The sequence below is a fragment of the Hemibagrus wyckioides genome, linkage group LG04, assembly GCF_019097595.1.
Source record: "Hemibagrus wyckioides isolate EC202008001 linkage group LG04, SWU_Hwy_1.0, whole genome shotgun sequence".
Taxonomy (NCBI): Eukaryota; Metazoa; Chordata; class Actinopteri; order Siluriformes; family Bagridae; genus Hemibagrus; species Hemibagrus wyckioides.
The window spans coordinates 8,086,749-8,106,891 of record NC_080713.1 but is presented as its reverse complement, the minus strand read 5'-3'; the positions used below and the strand labels follow the sequence as shown (position 1 = coordinate 8,106,891).

At 38.8% G+C, this 20,143-nt stretch overlaps 1 protein-coding gene across 6 annotated transcripts in view; it reads right to left on the bottom strand.

The window, feature by feature from the left end:
• Window positions 1-4,065: 4,065 nt before the first annotated feature.
• large2 (LARGE xylosyl- and glucuronyltransferase 2) overlaps window positions 4,066-20,143 on the bottom strand; it is an 84,045-nt gene continuing 67,967 nt past the window's right edge. For all 6 annotated transcript variants that reach the window (XM_058387412.1, XM_058387410.1, XM_058387414.1 and 3 more), the window contains 11 exons: window positions 18,823-18,946; window positions 13,764-13,935; window positions 10,101-10,205; window positions 9,903-10,015; window positions 9,669-9,794; window positions 8,253-8,408; window positions 7,183-7,346; window positions 6,682-6,960; window positions 6,350-6,496; window positions 5,462-5,657; window positions 4,066-5,376 (listed from right to left, as the gene is read on the bottom strand). In XM_058387412.1, the coding sequence (XP_058243395.1) occupies window positions 5,179-5,376; window positions 5,462-5,657; window positions 6,350-6,496; window positions 6,682-6,960; window positions 7,183-7,346; window positions 8,253-8,408; window positions 9,669-9,794; window positions 9,903-10,015; window positions 10,101-10,205; window positions 13,764-13,935; window positions 18,823-18,946 (1,780 nt within the window). In that variant the 3' untranslated portion in view covers window positions 4,066-5,178. The remainder of the gene's footprint in view (window positions 5,377-5,461; window positions 5,658-6,349; window positions 6,497-6,681; window positions 6,961-7,182; window positions 7,347-8,252; window positions 8,409-9,668; window positions 9,795-9,902; window positions 10,016-10,100; window positions 10,206-13,763; window positions 13,936-18,822; window positions 18,947-20,143) is intronic.

Below are 20,143 nucleotides of genomic sequence, written 5' to 3'. Positions count from 1 at the left end.
AAAGTGATTGGCTTTAGCTCTAATGCATTTGGAAACGTCTACACCAGCCCCTACCTTCTGTCTCGTTAGTACAAAAAAATCTCAATATTATACAGCAAACAATTGTAAAGGATTTTCAACAGCTTTTTCATTTTATTTGAGACCATGTTCCTGTGTAGACTAACTACAAGCATTAAGACATCACCCAACAAGAATTCAGCCACAGGGTCATGTGATGTGACCAAATAGCCTGTGTCAGAAAACTTTACCTCTGACTCTAAATCAGCACTGATACTGGAGACTCCTTCCATAAATACTAAATATAGAACATTTAACCATATGAACAGTTACTCATGCTTTTCAGTTGGTTTACATTTTATTCAGTTTACCTGGGTAGGTTGTTAATATGGAAAGATATAACAGATATTAAAAAAAAAAGGAGATAGAAGTCATAATCAACTTTGTTGTATAACAAGATTTTACATTTATGGCATTTAAAATAATTCCATAATGAAATCACAAGTTTAATGGATGAAAGTTCAGTGAAAATCAGCAAACAATCCAAAAACATTATTCGAAGGTTAAAGGCAATTAATAAAATGGATATTGCAGCAAAATAAATAAATAAAATAAAATAAAATAAAATAAAGAAATAATAATAATAATAATAATAATAATAATAATAATAATAATAATAATAATAATAATAATAATGTAGAAAAAAACAAAGGCTTTTTAAAGACAGAGTAGACACTGCATTTACTTCACAAAGTCCAGGTGAATGAATGTGTGTGTGTGTGTGTGTGTGTGTGTGTGTGTGTGTGTGTGTGTGTAATTAGAAACAGGTGTTGTGTGACTAGAACTCCAGAGACCATGAATAGCCATAGTTCATGGAGGCCATGTTTGTATGCTGTGGTGTGTTCTGGGAATTGGAGTTCAAAACCTTTTCTATCGACTCAAAGTTGCATAAGAAAAATAAAATTAGATCTGGTGAGGTATAATTGAGACATGTAAACTGTGAGTTACTGAAGGTGAAGAGCAAACCTTCTGTACCGAACCTGCGAAAAAATCTTTTAACACTTAACTATAGCAGGTTGCTTCTTTTACATAAGCAAATATGTCTATGCAGATGGTGTCATTTCTATCTAAAAGTGTTAAATATATTATACTGCTCAGCTTCTTTGCAAAGGATTAAAGACATTTAGCATGCATACTCTGATTTTTTCTTTACTGCAGCCTCAAAGTCATTTCAGGAACAGTGATTGTGTGCACCAATTAATACATCCGACAGTGCAGGTATTATATTTGTTGAATCTCATTTCTTCCTTCCGAACCGATGAATCTCCCAGGATTACTGTATAGCTCGTTGTTCAATGCCATGATTTAATATTATTATAGTAAAGATATTTTGCTGCAACTTTGACATAAGAAGCAGTTAAAGAGAGTCTGTGAGCAGGTTACATTACATTATATGATGGTTTTATAGCTTCTTATTTTCAAGAAAGAGATCATGCGAAAACCACTAGAGTGGTAGTGCAAGGGTTCAGTTATTAATTTTAACTCTTTTTGGAATTCGTGCCAGTGTGCTTTTTGTTGTGTTCAGAAATTCAGCATGGAATTTCTTTATCATGTTAAACTCCACAGTCGTGCTTAATGGCTTAATCTCATCCGTGGTGTGTTTCTGCTTTCCTCCCTTAGCATTCCTGAGATCCACCACGACCCTGACCAGCACAAAGCACTCACTATAGATTAATGAATGAATCCTTCTGATAATGATGTATAACTATTCACTTTGTCTCATCACAGTTGTTGTATAACTGTAGTATATCGACTAAATGATGTTTTTCTAAATCAAACAAAAGGGTAAAGCAATTTCTGTTCACCTCCAACCTGTCTCAGTCAAAAAAAGAAAAACCCCAGCAGACAGAATTCCACTTTGTCTGGTTTTACTGCTTTGTGTCTGCCTTTTTCTTCCTCTATGGCGCAAAAGAAGCAGAAATTAGAAAGTTCTGATTAGAAGGATCTTCCGAGTCTGTTTGAAATCGGAGATTGTGAGCTGTCTGACATTTTCTGTCTCTTATCTATGTGAAAAGGCTGATTAGCATTAGAGCTATGACAGTGATCACATCAGGGTTTTACAGACGTCTACTGTCGCATGCACCAGCACTTTTCCTTGAGAGATTAACTGCAGAAAAAAAGAAGGGAAAAAAAGCTGTTTCTTTTAAGCTTATCTGAAAATCCAGACTCATCTTTCTTTTCGAAGTAGCTCAAAGCAACTTTTATGTAGTTCCTGTACCGAATCAGACTAAAGCCCATTAGGTGCAGTCCATCCTCGAGTTATTATGACTACGCTGTCCTTCGTCTGAAGGATACTTACATCCTTCGGGGGCAAAATTAACAGCCATTCCAAGTGCACTTAAACTTTTTTTTTTAAAGCCAAACCTGGTATTTTACACTCATACAACTGCTGACGATCATAACACGACTCTGACAATTTTAATTAAAAAATAATAGACAGACTAAGCGGTGGAAACTTTCTCGCACTGCTACCGATTTCATTTTCGAGGCTCAGTTCACTTAACCTAGTTTTGTAATGGTTCTTATTACCGAGGGGTTATAGCATTTACATGATAGGCTTATGTTAAACACTGCAATATAAAATGATTTTATATTGTGGACAAAATACCTGCATCTTTTTGATCTAGTAGCCTCATGTCTTCTTCTTCTTCGTTCCACAATACAATATTAATATTCTGTATGTTTGAACATTCTTTACTGTTACATGTTGCTGTTCAGGGTCGCCACAGTGGTCCACATGTTTTGATTTGGTGCAGGTTTTATGCCGGATGACTCAACCCTCACATTTTATCCAGGCTTGGATTAGTTCCCTGCCCAGGAATCAAACCCAGGCCATGGCAATGGCAAATGGCAATTTCCAAGATGAATATGTAAAAATATCCCAGCTTTGTTAGAAAGTTGGGGTCAGCCATGATGGAGCGGAAAGGATTAAGGGCCTTGCTCAAGGGCCCAAAAGATGCAGCTTTGTGGTGCTGGGGCTTGACCCTTAATTTTCTGGTCAGATTTTACGATTGAGTTGGCTCTTATTGAGTTCCTCTAGATTAATTTAAGCTTAGTAGCCTTTATTTGTCACATATACATTAATGCACAGTGAAATTCTTTCTTCACACATACAACGGTGCTGAGGCTTGAACCTCAAACTTCCAATCAACAGCCCAGAGCCACCACTGAACATATGAGTGGGGCATCAAGTAGAAAACTGAATTTTCTTTCTGGTTGAACTTTTTTACTCTTATCTTATCAGTTATCAGTGTATTAAAACCCTTTTTTTGTTTTGTGTACTGTGTAATCTGTCATGGGCCAGTGGTGCACTTCTGACCCTTTCCTATAGTGTTGCCAATAGTTCAATTTTTTCCCCCTTAGCTTGTTAGTCTTGTCAGTGGTGCCATGATTGCTAATAAGAGAATTCTAGACGTCGTGTCCTGTGTACATTCCTTCAGTGAAGCTGGCAAAGTAGCTTAAGCTGAAAAAGCAAAAAATATTTCAAGTGTCCTATATATCAGAATGGTGTCATAACTGCTAAATCATAATATTATCATAAATAATATCATACCTCTTCCATGTGAATCATTATTGCCCGCTTTTTACCATGCTGCCAGTCAGCAATCAGACCAAAAATCATGATATAAAAAAAAAACACAAGTATTGACACACACACTTTGAAAAATGAAATCTCCAGCCAAGCGTTTTAGAAAAAGGGCAAATTTATTTAAAGCACTTAACCCCTACATAGAAAAATATGATTGATTTAAGTCAATAATAAATAGAGTACCTCTCGCAGGCCCCGCTGACATGTACAGTAGTACAATCAATATCCAGTTTCACGATACAGCAAAGGCACAGGCATGTACTGCAGACGTGTACTGCAGTCGTGGAGGGTAAAAGATGCGAGAGAGATGAACTGTAATGAGCCGGTGATGTACCTCTCACATTTCCCCCACCAATTAGTTAGTAACACTTTTTGTAGGGTTTTCACAATCATTTTTGTGTATACTGTTCACATATTGTTATAACTGTATTACAGCTTGACATATACAACAGTTTTCCAAGATTTCATTAGCAAATAATACATTTGAATTGAACAGGGGTCATTTGATGGTCCCTTGTATGGGTCACTCATGGTATTTAATAGATATACTCTTATCTGAAACATTTTCTTAAATGTAGAGTGGTCAGAGTGAGTTGGAGATAAAAGCTGATGAGATGCTACAGTGCTGGATATGGAATATGCATGCCAAAACATGTGACAGTTAAGTGACAGTCCTAAATGCAGCAATAACACACACGTCTGTCTGGACAACCTGTCATGCCTAATGGAAAGCAAATAAGCCCATATACTCACTAGAGATACAAGTTATGTATCCCCGTCAAGTGTTCGCGCTCTCAGTCACCGAAGGTACTCCGTTTGTAGAAATGAAAAAATAATGTGACATATTTTTCCTTCTCATAATCTTACAATCAAAACATATCTTGTAAGTCAAAACCCCCTAGTTCATTGGCCTTATCATTTAAAAAGAAACCAAAAGCATAAATATCTTAAATAGTGAGGGATTCGTAAGGCTTCGTCTGTTCCAGTTGGGATGCCCTTTCCAAAATAAAAGAGGCTTTAAAAAGTTCACGTCCTTTCTCCAACTTTGCTTAACTCTCCGCTGTTTATATTTAGCCAAGAGAAAGCCCTGATTGTCAAAACACCCTTGATCAAGATCGTTTGCGCTTTTAAGCAATGCCAGACCTTTACGAATAGACATACAGTAGACTTCAGTTAACACTGCTAACCAGTAGTTGAAACCCTGGGTTAGATATGAGCCATCCTGTTCTGGTCTTCACTTCATTCTTAATTTTAAGTCTTTATTTTATCATAGCTTGGGATAGTGCTGACATCGCTGTTCTGAGTCTTGAATGTGACAACTATATCCAAAAACAAGGTTTAAAGCTCCAGTCAGTCTGATCTGCGTCCAGCAGATTTAATAAAAATGCAGACATGTGAAAGGACAGTTCAGTATCTTGACACACACTGGACACATCAAGAGCACATGTCTGAGAGCAGCATGCGGCCAGTAGGCCTCCAGGAACAGATTAGTGGTGACCCTGGTGTGCATGGACATACGTTAAGGGCTGAATTCAAATGTTCCTCTGAGCAGTGAGGTACTTCAGAGCAGCAGCACCATATTTTCTGGAGAGATCTTGATGGAACTCGTCTTTCAAAGTCGTCAAGCAGAACCGGTAACTCGCGCTGGAGCGAAACTTTGAAATGTCGAAACTGGGCGCATGGGGCATGTGGATCATGAAGGCATTTGGTAACACCATCAGGTCATACTCCTGTTTGAGAACCGAGAGTGCTCAGTAAGTAATGAATCAACCGGCAGACTCTTAAACTGGTATTGCAAGTATAAAGACATCTTACCAGTGCATCAAGCTCCATGATGTGGGAGACTTTGTTCCAGCCAAAGCCCACAAATCTCTGGTCATACTCAGGGCAATCCCTCCTGACCACCACATAGGGCTCAAAGTCTGCTTCCCACTCCACCTTGTAAGGTGTAGTGGCAGTCCTCCATTTGGCGTAGTTGGTTGGTGCGTGACCCTTGGTCCAAACATGGTACCTGCCAGTCAGAAGATATTAGAACATTATTCATTCATTCATTCATTTGTAGTAACTGCTTCATTCCGGTCAAGCTCACAGTGAATCTGGAGTCTGTTCTGGTAACACTGGGCACATGTACAAACTTAGTGGCAGTTCAGCGTATCAAACTGCCTACATGCATGTTTTTGGGCAGTGGGTGGAAACTGGAAAAGCTTAATGAAATCAAAGTTCTAAACCGAACCGGTGACCCTTATGTGCTTGAACTTACAAACAAATCTGAATACTTTATACAGCATAAACAGATACAAATACAGATACAAATAGGAGGTGCACATACAGTATATAGGGTCCAGGTATATAATAGCAATAGGCTTATATACTATTTATTTTTTATATTTATTTATTTTTATAATGTTAATTTTTATAATATTATTATAACCACACCCACTTCAGATTTAGAAGTAAGTACCCACTACATTTACATTACATTTACTGCATTTGGCAGATGCCCTTATCCAAAGCGACTTTCTCTCATTTTATACAACTGAGCAACTGATGGTTAAGGGCCTTGCTCAAGGGCCCAGCAGTGGCACCTTGGTGCACCTGGGACTCGAACTCACAATTCCAACAGCTTAACAACGAAGCCAACACATGCTCACTACAGATATATTCAGTACTATGGAGAGTTAAGACTAGTCCTGGTTAATATACCTGAAGGTGTAGAGAGTCCCCATGTCTAGCATGGATAGCAGTTCGGCTTTGGATTTTGGAAAGGAGAGGCGATATCTCAGAGTCTCGAAGGCTGGCACTACCAGAGCCTTTTTGGTGTTGGCCATGTCCAGCTGGACGATGGATTTTCTACAAAAGGCAATTAACAAAAACAAATTAGAAATTCAAGATGGTGTTTCAGTCATTAGCATGTTAAAGCATAGCAATGGAATCTTGTTCAATGTGAACAAAACGATTCCTTAAAATTCCACTAGGAATATTTTGTCAATGAAGAACTATGTTTATGCTGTTTTTATAAAGCTGCACCGACTCACCTGAGGTAATCATAGAGTCCGTACATAGGGAGGAAATCTATGTCAGTCAGAAAGACGTAAGGGGTTTTGGAATTACGGAGAGCCACATTGCGCACCAGGTTAACAGGGTAGAACTGGCCCTCTTTGTAGACGATGTGGTATCCTACGTTCTTGCGGTTTTTGAGGACCTCCGAGGCTTGAGCATAGCGCAAGAACTGCTGAGCCTCAGCATCTGACATATAGAGCGCCAAACTGATGGGTCCCTCCCAGTGTTTACAGATGGCCTCCAGCATCTGCAGTCTGCACAGAGACACACATTACAGCTATAGAATGCACCGGGCCAGACAAATTGTCAGGGCGGATTAGCTGCTATTTAAGATGAGACAGAAAATAACAGCTCTTAAGTCCTTCTTATAAGAATGTCTTAGAAAATGTTGTGCTTTAATCAAACCATAGCAACTCATGTGAATCCATATAAAAGTGTAAACACTGAGCTCAAGGCAGCAGCGTCACGTTTCTCACCTATCCATCGACAGCTGGGCCACCAGAGTGACGTCAGTATCATCCTCGGTCGACGTGTACTCGTACTCCAGGAAATAAAGGTGTACGCGGTGCACCATGATTCGCTCACGCCGGAAATCATAGCATTGGTCATCCTCATCAAGCTCCTCTAGTGCTTTCTGAAGCTGGAGGACAGGAATTTGAACTAAATGTTTTAATGGTGTTTAAAGTAAACTTAATACTAAACTTAATGATGAATGTTGTTAATACGATTTCCAATGGTTTCAATGTAGAATCGTAGCAAGGTTCATTGTAGAACCTTTGGACATCAATGAACCTTTAATATTAAACGGCTCTACAAAACATATTTTTTAGAAAAAATCAAATAGTTTAGCAAAGAGCAAGTAATATAAAAAATATCAAAACTGAATTGATAGAAACCCTCTAAATGATTGACTGATTGATTGATCGATCAAAATAAATGAATAAATAATGTTAATAAATGTTACAAAACTGTTATCAATACTATATACATTTTCATCATCATCATCATCAGCAGCAGCAGCAGCAGCAAAAAAAAAAACAAACATTTTAGGTTCTTTTTTGCAAGAACCATATTAGAAATAGTTACTAGGGCTGTCTTAAGCCATATAATTTCAAATACTTTATTTATTTATTTATTTATTTATTTATTTATTTATTTATTTATTTATTTATTTATTAAAATATTTGCATATTCCAAAAAGAAAAAAAATCCCAAGCATTTTAAAATTTAAGGGTATAAGATAAAACTTTTAACATAAAGCTACTGAAAATAGAGATTCTCATTTCTTTTTGGTAAAATAAATCGGATGCCTACACTGAACATACTAAAATTATTCAATATACTATTATTATTATTATTATTATTATTATTATTATTATTATTAACATTAACATGTGTACAATAAAATGTTGCCTATTTGTTTCATGCTGTTTATAAGAGATTTTTATTCCACTGACATTACTTACAGCGTGTTTCTGCTTTTGAGTGGTTTAGGATAAGAGACCAGCGAGTTTAAAGGAATCTATACTGAAGACGATCAACTCACCCGTGTGCTCTCAGAGGTGGCCTGACTCGGACACCCGAAGAGTTCTCGCCGGAGAAGATTCCCATCGTACTCCAGAAAAGTCAAGTAAAGATTCCGGAAAAATTCCACATGCTTGTTTTTGACTCGCAGTTTCTTAGGAGAATTCCAGTGAATCACCTGTTACAACAAAATAAAACAAAAATAAAATAAAAAATACACATAAAAACATTCCTGATAAGGATGCGCTGTGGTATTGGTATTATTTTATATCATTTTTTTATCATTTATTATTTTAATAAACTATGAAAATATCCTGAGCTTATGTTAACCACAGTCTTTATTTCACTCATTTAACCAAAATCCTATTCAAAAAACCCACTAATTTGGATATAATGGAACAGGAAGTGATAAATTATGAACTCATTTCCTCAGTTTTATCGGCTTTTATTTATTTGTTGTTTTTGTTGAGGGGAAATTATACAAAATGTAGACTTTAATATGAGATTCATATGTTCACCGCTGTGCTCCTCAGTAAATATATTATAATTGCACATATAGTTTGAGGCTCTTGCTATAGAAGGACAAAGCTGTTTTTTTTCCCTCTGTTCGGCTTTATAGGATAAGCCCTTTGACGATACATGAAATGCTGCAATTACACAGAAAGTAAGTATAATGTGACAGGATTGTCAGCGTGTGCTTCTCCTACAACAAAGCAACAAAAAACGTGTACAACACAGACAACAGCAGAGCAGACGGCTGGACCGCGGCTGTTAAAAATAATGTGAAGTCTATACGTGATACAGAAAATAGGCCTCATTAAAAAAGGGCAGTTACGTCTAGTTGATGTGATTGCTTCATTTCTGAACCGTCGCTGTGAGAATTAGCTGAGACAGAAGAAGACCTGGAAAGGGGCCAATATTAATATGTGGATTCTGTCAGTTTTCTTTTTGTCGCCGTCTTCAGGAGGGGAAAATGACAAACAAAAGAAAATTTACGTGACTGCGTGAAATTCATGACAGAAAGCACAATATGGGTAAATAAACGGTAAATACGTTTCGGCAAAAGGACGTAGATTTCCGTGTTTTTTCTTCTCGAAACCTTTTTTCTTTTATGTCAGGGTAAGAAAGCAGGTTTTATCAAATGTGGTGCTAAAAACAGCCTTGTTAAGTGTGATTTCCTCACACAGTCAATGGCACGGAAATATAGACAAGCCTAATCAATTCCGTTTGTTATCAGATATTGGTTGTCAAAATGTCTGTGATGCTTCGCTGCCACAGTTGGTGCGAAGTCAATAAATGCAATTTTCTCCTTTCTTTACATTCAGGGAACTGTGATTGAAAACCATGTAAAAGATTTTGAAGCATGCTGTTGTTTTCAGAACTATATAGTGTACATGAGGTGATATCTCTTTTGTTGTCATACCAAATACTGTCTTACCTTAAGATCTGACACCTCTGTGTAGCACTGCTCCGAGCGAGTGTGGTCTGATAACTGTACGTTCCAGAAGCATGGCAACTGGTGCACCAGAACCGGGTTTTGTTTTATGATGGCATTAAAAATATCCTGCACACACACACACACACACACACACACACAACAACACTTCTTTCAGAAAGGCTCGACAACATGTGTGTCATTAATAGACTAACAGCTTGGTCATATCCTCCTGACCTGGTCGGCGAGTGAAGTGGAAAGCATGCTCATTAGCTCTCTCTCTGCTGTTAACCGCCACATCTGTTCCCACCCAAGCTTCCGTAAACGCTCCAGATACAGCAGGATCACCCCTGGAGAATTAAACGACAGCCAGTTATTAACAATATTATCAGAAATAGTTCTTGGGACAGGCATGCATGCAGATGTTCTTTTTACCTGTGTTGAAGCCACGTCCAAGAGCAGGCCAGGGTTTGTGGTTCTTCCAGAGGTTCCCCAAGTACCAGTCACTCTGGTTCTCAACAAGTCCAATCACCTGCTTTGCTGCAATGAAAAATACTGCCAGTCATCCATCTATTCATCAAACCATTTACCCTTTATATCCACACACAAGCCTCAAATTCTCCCTCAAACATCACCGCTCCCTCCACTGGCTTTCCTGCATCAGATTTAAACCTCTGATGCTTGCCTACAAAGCCAAAAACGGGCCAGCACCCACCTACCTCAAAGCACTTATCACACCGCACACTGCACCACACTTCCTCTGATCCTCTAGCACTGCTTGACTGAACCCATAATCCCTCAGGGTACAAGGAAGTTATGCATCAAGACTCTTCTCTGTTCTGGCACCTAGGCGGTGGAATGAACTTCCTCAAGATGTTCAAGCACCGAGTCTTCAAACGATGTCTAAAGACCTACTTCCTGAAGCTTTCTGAACTCTTTTTTTTTTTTTTATCATTCCATTGTGCCGGTGGAATATAAATCAATTTATCAGACATTTAGTCAATCAGTCTAAACAAATGTATTATTTTATGGCTGCAAGTCTGATATAAAATGAATGTTGGCTTTCAGTGTGACATTTTTTTCCCTCTCTGTTGGATAAACTTATACGGGTATAGTGGCAAAAGATAACACCTTCAAATTTTAGATGCTCACGAACAAGCACTTGGGGCATCTCAGAAAGCAGAAATCACCATTCGCTTTGAAAATATAAACATTTATGTGATATATTGCTCCTAGTAGGCTAGGTAAAAAGAAAAATACTTATAACTACAACTTCTTAAAGACCTGAGTGTCTACTTTCATACGAGCCATTAAGCACCACTGTGAAGTGTGACCTGACAAAGGGATTTAATGCTGAACATGGGCACAACAAAACAAGAGGAAAATATCTGGGAGAAAATGTGTTGTGCTTTTATTTTGCTCCATTACCTATACATTACCTGGTATTCTTAGTCTGTGACCTAGTGAACCAGTATCAGGATGTATTCATCCTGGCCAACAGAGTTCTTTGACTTCAAAGCCCTTCTGTACGTCGCTCTGGATAAGGGCATCTCTGCCAAATGCTGTAAATGTAAATCTACCCTGAACTCAGCATGCAGGTGATTTCATGATTGGGCTGCCATCTGTGTCCCAAATATAGTGTGTGTGTGTATGTATATATATATACATATATATATACACGTGTGTGTGTGTGTGTGTGTAACATAAAGGGAAAGAAATTTTAAACAAAAAGTAAAAAGTGTCCTTCACAACAACCTCAATGAAATAACATCACTCTCACCTATTTATAGCATTTCTAAAGAGCATTTTAGTCTGGTTCAGTCCTGCCTCACTTTACCTTGAAATATAATCGTTAAAGTACTTTAAAAAATCTTATTCCATTTGCATTCATGTATAAATCCATTTAACAGCTCAGGTCTGAAACATCCTTTTCCATGAGTCACTCAGTACAGGCTTTGAAAAATATACATTCATACAATCAGGTTACTTTATAAGGGAATATATTCACTAAGGTGTTCAACAGGACGCTTCCTGCAGGTCATGAGAAGAAGAAACGTATGCTCCTTCATTGATCTTCACTGATTTCTGATTCAAGGTCAATACTGCTGGGTGGACAGTAACAGTCTAATTCTTTTATAGGTTTATTTACACCAAGAGCATATTGGTCCAAATTATTTCCAGATAGATCCGCTGTGTGATACCAATTAAAACCGCTCATCTCATTTCCTTTCATAGCCAAATGTCCACCAGCTGTCCAGCACAGTAGTGACAAATGATTTGACTTCACTTATAGGTCGATATTTCGGTTTCAGAAATAATCATCTAGCTTTTTGCAAATGACAACAAATGCATTTTCTGTCTTTTTGGTGAAGATGTCAATCATGCTTTATTTCTTGACAACAAATTTAGCCATTTTTATTTTTTCAGTGGTTTTGTTTAATATATGATGTTTGGTATGTATTCAGCATATTTATCCAGCAAAAACAGAATAAATTAGAAAAAGTAATGTAGTGTGGTCAGAACATAGAGGGGACTCAAAAATAGAAAATAGATATATTTAAAAACAATGACATATTATTAGTTAGGTGAGTATTCAAAACAAACCATTTACTCTTGGGTAACCCACAGCAACCTCTTTATTTATCTATTTAAAAAACTCACTGGTTTCCTCAACATTGCCTCATCAGTTCAATAAGAGGGAAATTAAAGAAACTCCTCACATAAATGATGAAGGTCAAAGATTACATTTTTACCCCTGAGCAGTATGAACATTTACATTTCTGGCATTTGGCAGACGCCCTTATCCAGAGTGACTTACATTTTTATCTCATTTTTATACAATTGAGCAATGGAGGGTTAAGGGCCTTGCTCAAGGGCCCAGTAGTGGCAACCTTCTGGTCAGTAGTCCAACACCTTAACCACTAAGCTACCACATCCCCATGTATGTACGTAGATGTAGGCATTTCAGACTTTTCAGTGTGGACAAACATTTTTTTGGAAAATATTTGACAATGCCAGTGTAGATAGACAGGCAAACAAAATAATTAATTGATTTATCAGTAGGGTGTTTACACTGAAATAGTGAAAATCCACAAAGTCAGAAATAAGAAACAAAACAAGCTTTGCTTGAAGTCAGGAAAACATTTCTCAATAGGTATTGGTACAATTTTGGACCAAAGTGGGCTTGAAAATACTGAATATCACGTCGGCACATAGACATTCATTACTGACGACAAAAAATAGAAAATGGACAAAAACTGAGCCTTAGATCTATTACACAACAATCTTTAGATCAAATCTGAAAATTCAAAGTCTGGCATTTCATCTTATTAATAGCTCTGTGTAGATCAATGTTGTCAGCTACCTTCTTTTCACCACTGCAAACTGGTCCAGTCCTGACAAATTGTAAGCATTCAAAACTCTTTAGAGAATGCAAAGCATTGCCAGGTTTACAAAAACTGTGCATATCATTGGCAAGGAGAACATGACATTGATTTAACTAGTGCTTCTCTATCGTCATATTGTCGTATCTCCGATCTCTTGAGCCAAATGAAATAGATTAGTGTGGAGGAATAGAAGAAAAGAAAACTAGAAAAGGAAAATGCGGGAAAATATGCTATTTAAGAATTCAACAATAAGTTAGCTCTTGAGTTCCCCAGAGGTATGTTATAAACTGGCAGTGGGTCCAGGATTGTATTCATTTTTAATGACATGGTGATGGCTGAGATCATAACCAACTACTGTGAACATTATGAAGTTGTTCTTTTTCCTAGAAGGGAACTTCCAAAAAAGTATAAATAATGTTAACTTGAATCTAAGAGCAATTTGAAGAACACTACAAATGTGCTTTTAATTCTTTAAGAACAGTGTTTAGAAGTGGGTGAAAATTTATTTTAATGGCTCCAATTAACAGATGTGATGATCAGGATTATTTGAACAGTCAGGTTAAAAACACATGCACAGAGTTATTTTACATTGCAAGTGCCACAGGTTTAGGAATTTATGATATAAGCTATATCACTATATCCCACGGCATTGCAGTTTTTGCTCCTGGATGCTTGGCAACCAAAAGGTCATCATATTAATTATAGTAATTACCTGTGAACTTTTTGAAGATGGCCCATAGCTCAGCAATATCAGTGGCGAAAGTGATGTCCGTATCAAGCACGATGACTTTCGAGAGGTCAGAGGGTAGCGCTTTGGTGAGCGTGAGTTTCATCAGGCCGTAAATGCCCGAATAATGTTTGTTGGGTATCCATGAAACCTCCGGCTATATAAGGAGAGAGAAACAGTAAGAGAAAGATGCTTAGGGTGTTACAGATATAACCTCAGAACAGTTTTGGTCTCTTTCCTATGGGTTTGCACTATTGTAATGGCATTACTACCCACAGACGGGATCTCACACAAGACTGTTGTCACTAATGTCTCTTTCATCTTGCCGCATACATATTTATTGATGAGAAGCTCTGCAAAATGATCTGGTGGACAAGAGATAAAAGACTGAATTGCAGAGATGGCATCCACTTGAGAGTGGCAAAGTTCCTGTGTTTTTAGATCCATGTAATGATTACACAGGCTCTGAGCCAAACAACAGCACAATCAGAGGTAAAAGCACAGAGAGAGAGAGAGAGAGAGAGAGAGAGAGCAAGAGAGAGAAAGTCAGAGAGAGTCAGAGAGTCAAAATAAAAAGCACAATGAGACACACCCATGGAGAATGTGTATGTAATGAATATGTGTAGAGATTGGATGAATATGCATTCACAATTTTTAAACTGTGTACTGTTTGAAAACAAAATGGTCTTTGAATATCAGCACACAGATGCTACCATGCAGTGCAAGCCAACAAAACAACTTACAAATGTGTCTTGAATAATTTAAAAGTCACTGCAGTAGCAAATGTAAGAAGAAGAAGAAAAAAGAGCCTCATAATCATTTAAAATATGTGAGCAAAAATGAAAAATCCTTTGCTCCATAGTCTCTGCAGAGTCTCCATGCTGAGAACAGAAGGCCTCCCAGGGAGAGCGCTAGCATCAGGATGCTGCAGTGTGCACAACCTGATGGCTTCCACTTACAAAAGCAGCAAGCGTTACTGGCTTTGTGCCGCCTGACTTAAAATTATGGTGTATAAACAATGCATGAAACTTGTGCTGTAACAAACGCCCAGCGTGCTTCAGCAATAACCCAAACTTCAACAACTCCCTCTCAGTGCTACATCTAGTCAGAATTCTAAATAATAAACATTATACCCAGCTTTAAAGAGACTATATTTAGTTTCTGAGTGACATCTTCATCTTCATAACAAGAAGTGGAAGAAGTCTTTATTTGTCACATAAACATAACAGTGCAGTGAAATTCTTTTCTTCGCACATCCCAGCTTAGGAAGTTGGGTCAGGTGCAGGGTCAACAATGACACTGTGCCACTGGAGCAGAAAGGGTTAAGGGCCTCACTCAAGGGCCCCAAAGTGGAAACTTGGTAGTTCTGGGGCTCAAACTGCTGACCTTTTAATCAATAACCCAGAGCCTTAATTGCCACCACTTCCCCAACTACATCAACCTGGTCTGGATTCAGAGCCTATCCTGAGTGCAAAGCAGGGGAATTCACCCTAGATGGGAGGGCAACACACACACACACACACACACATTCATTCAGATCAAAAGCAATTTAGCATAGCCAATCTGCCTGTATTGGCCACATTGAGGAACCTGGAGGAAACCCATGCTGTGAAGTGGCAATGCTACTCAAAGTGCCACTGCGTCACATGATATTACTTACTCTTTTAATATAAAGTTTCAGGCAAGTTGAAACAATCTAATTATACATATATATATTACATGATTGCCTCTGGGGCTAGAGCTTTATTGCAGAACATTTGGTCTGAGACTGAAAGCTCCCCATGCAGCCATGCTGTTCTCTGCTATGGACTATAGACCTCTGGGCTTAGGAAAGGTACAGTTCAAAGTCTACCCTTACTTTTTCTGTATTCTGCATTCCCATAGCTTGGAGGACCACCGTGTTCCCATGAGTACTGTCCTGAAACATCTGGAACACTCCATCAAGGTCATGACGTGCCAGTTTCACCTCTTAATTCTCAACTTGCTATACTGTATCCTAAAGTACATTCTATCATTTGAGGAGATGTATATCTCCTTGTCAATCCACAAGAGTTCTGTACTTTACATCCAAAAATGGCTGCATAGATGCTTTGTCAAGTGTGCACAACCCAGCAGCAGTGGACCCAAAGCCACTAGATATTATCAAGCCCATCTGCCTGGTTGTTCCCATTCACTGGGGGACTGACCAGGACATTTCAAATGCAGCAGCTACACCACAGAGTGATAAACTACCTGAGAATATGTGTGCCCCAGTGAGTAAACTTATCAACTGAGGTGACACATGCACAAGAATGGCATAGGTTATGTCTGATCATTATTGGTGGCCCAGTTTATATACAGTATGTCTTATTCCGTTAATTAAGCCAAGATGTCAAGACAGCTCCCTGACAGCAAGCTGGAACCTTTGTCCATACTTCAAGAACATGGATCTATCTTTTAGTGGATTTCTGACACTGTGGATTTCCCTACACCATACTGGTGGCTCAATGGATAAGATGTCTGGCTACAAATTGGAAGATGATTTCCAATCCCATCCCTGCTACAGTAAGTTACCACTGCTGGGCCCTTCAGCAAGACCTGAAATCAGAGCCTCTCAGTTGATGAGATGAAATGTAAGTTGCTTCCAAGTCTTCAGTTGTCTTCCACATGGTAGTGATTTAGTATTTTTAATGCTTGTTATTTCCCTTTTCCAGGTCTCCCCACTGTTTGCAAGACTGAGGCCTTGTTTCAGCCTATTTACCTTTGGGCCCTCAACTTAACAAGCATGGAGAGTGTTCTTGAGCGACTGGGCATCAACATTAGCCTCACCTCTGGCTAGCAGAGTCTAGTGGAGCGATTGAACCAAGAACTCAGACATTACCTCCACACCCTTGGAAGGAGCCAAGAATTCTATTATTCACTGTTCTTTGGACTACTTGGGATGCAGCCCAGAACTACCTGAGATTCAACTTATTTCTGTTCCCATGGAAGCAATTAGATTTCATTTTGACCTGAGGTAAAATAAGAAAATTACTGGTTTCTGGATAGAAAATATAATGTCAGCCTAGGAGGGAGGGGCTTTTGGCTATCAGTAACCATCATTACTTCTATTGCTACTAAGTGAAAAATAGAGAAGATAATTTGGGTATTTGGAAATAAACACTTTGCTATAAAAACTAATAAGATGCCTTGGGTTTATGGGGCATTGCTAGTTGCTGAACAGAAGAGAAGAATGGTGTTGCATATCTTTTTGTTAAAACAATCACATTTCCAGATACACTATATTGCCAAAAGTATTCGCTCACCTGCCTTGACTCGCATATGAACTTAAGTGACATCCCATTCCTAATCCATAGGGTTCAATATGACGTTGGTCCACCCTTTGCAGCTATAACAGCTTCAACTCTTCTGGGAAGGCTGTCCACAAGGTTTAGGAGTGTGTTTATGGGAATTTTTGACCATTCTTCCAGAAGCGCATTTGTGAGGTCACACACGGATGTTGGACGAGAAGGCCTGGCTCTCAGTCTCCGCTCTAATTCATCCCAAAGGTGTTCTATCGGGTTGAGGTCAGGACTCTGTGCAGGCCAGTCAAGTTCATCCACACCAGACTCTGTCATCCATGTCTTTATGGACCTTGCTTTGTGCACTGGTGCACAGTCATGTTGGAAGAGGAAGGGGCCAGCTCCAAACTGTTCCCACAAAGTTGGGAGCATGGAATTGTCCAAAATGTCTTGGTATGCTGAAGCATTCAGAGTTCCTTTCACTGGAACTAAGGGGCCAAGCCCAGCTCCTGAAAAACAACCCCACACCATAATCCCCCCTCCACCAAACTTTACACTTGGCACAATGCAGTCAGACAAGTACCGTTCTCCTGGCAACCGCCAAACCCAGACTCGTCCATCAGATTGCCAGATGGAGAAGCGCGATTCGTCACTCCAGAGAACGCGTCTCCACTGCTCTAGAGTCCAGTGGCGGCGTGCTTTACACCACTGCATCCGACGCTTTGCATTGCACTTGGTGATGTATGGCTTGGATGCAGCTGCTCGGCCATGGAAACCCATTCCATGAAGCTCTCTGCGCATTGTTCTTGAGCTAATCTGAAGGCCACATGAAGTTTGGAGGTCTGTAGCGATTGACTCTGCAGAAAGTTGGTGACCTCTTCGCACTATGCGCCTCAGCATCCGCTGACCTCACTCCATCAGTTTACGTGGCCTACCACTTCGTGGCTGAGTTGCTGTCGTTTCCAAACACTTCCACGTTCTTATAATACAGCTGACAGTTGACTGTGGAATATTTAGGAGCGAGGAAATTTCACGACTGGATTTGTTGCACAGGTGGCATCCTATCACAGTTCCATGCTGGAATTCACTGAGCTCCTGAGAGCGACCCATTCTTTCACAAATGTTTGTAAAAACAGTCTGCATGCCTAGGTGCTTGATTTTATACACCTGTGGCCATGGAAGTGATTGGAACACCTGATTCTGATTATTTGGATGGGTGAGCGAATACTTTTGGCAATATAGTGTATAATCTGTGCATTAAGAAGTCATACATTATATGAGATTGCGTGGTTTCCCGGTTTTTCTGTATGTATAGTATGCATACTGTAAAGTTGTGCCATCAAAATTTAAGTAAAATACAACATAGTTTTGATTATTCAACTATGTTCTGAGATCAGAAATTTACTTTTCACCCAACTACAATTGCTGGTGATGCTTTCTACTCTGAAAACACATTTCAGTTATTAAAAAACTCGCACTGAAAAAAAACCTGAGAATAGATTTAATCTTATGTATATTTAATATAGTGAATTAAAGTCACAGCTTCAATGACCTTTACAACAGCACAGTGCTCACTCATAGTAATTATGAATATAGATGGAATGACAGTATGATATATTATGCAATTTAATATATATTATTATTGTATTTCTATGCAGTCTAAATAGATACCATAGGTCAATCCACTGATAGGTGGCAAAGAAGACATTATGGCTGATGGATTCACTGTTCTGCTGAAACCTGCTATTTGGTTTCGAAATCAAATGCGTTTTTAGAGGTTTTACCTTCAGTTCATCAGCGTCATAGAAGCTGACTTGCACTGATGGTACCATCCATGACTGGAACAACGTGCTGAGGATCTGATTGGCCACCGTGTCTGTTATGAAGTGAAAATGCAAAGGATTTCTCCTGGAATGGGAAGACAAAGAGAATAGAGTCATAAAGATAATAATAATAAAGAAAAGGATATACAGTTAGTACCATAAGCATCAGTGTTGGAGGATCATTTAAAAAAATATATGACAGTACACTATATGGCCAAAAGGTTGTGAAAACATGACCATCACACCCATATATTATTTATGAACATCCTAATCCAGATTTATTCCTGCTTTTGCTGTTTTCCCGTTACTCCACTCTTCTCGGAAGGCTTTCTACATGTGAGAAACTTCACAGGAAAAGGGCCTACAAAACTTTCTGATGCACTGAATGTTATCAAGCACACATTGGCCTCTATAATTGTTAAATGGAAGATGTCTGAGAGAACCAGGACTATTCCTAGAGCTAGTACCTCAAATTGTGCAATCATAAGAAAAGAGCCATGATAAGAGAGGTGACCAAGAACCTGATTGTCACTCTGGTTGAGCTCCAGAGATTACAGAAGGTCAGCCATCACTGCAACACTCCACTGATCTGAGAGAAGCCAGATGTGAAGCTCTCTTCAAAGCAAGAAACATGAAAGCGTGAAAGAGTGTAGCCATAATGGTTGACCATCTGCAAGTGTCTCGCATTTCCACACATGATCTCTGGAGCTCAACAAGACTGACCATCAGGCTCTATTAACAAAGCCCTTCTCCCCTGATTGCTCAATTTGGCCAGGCATTCATCTCTAGGAATTTGCCCTGGTTCTTCCAAACCTCTTCCATTTAGGAATTATGGAGGTCAGTGTGCTCTTGGGAACTTTCAATGCAGCAGAAATTTTTCTAGCCTTTCCTAGAATCCTGTATGTGATTTCAACAGGCAGTTCCTTGACCGCAAGGTTTGATTTTAGGTTCTGATTGTTTTGCTTTGCTCTGATTTTCAGCGGTTAGACCTTATATAGACAGATGTGTGCCTCTGAAACTCATGTCCAATCAATTGCATTTACCACAGGTGCACTCCAGACAAATATAGAAAAATCTCATAGATGATCCAGAGAAACAGGAAGCACCTGAGCTAAATGTCAAATGCCATAGCAAGGGGTCTGGAAATTTTATGTCAGAGTAAGATTTCTTTTTTTTTTTCCTTTTTTAATAAATTTGCAAAATAATGTGGAGTTTGCCTTGATTATGGGTTACGGAGTATAGATTGATGTGCAAAATATATATAATTCAAAGCATTTTTGCA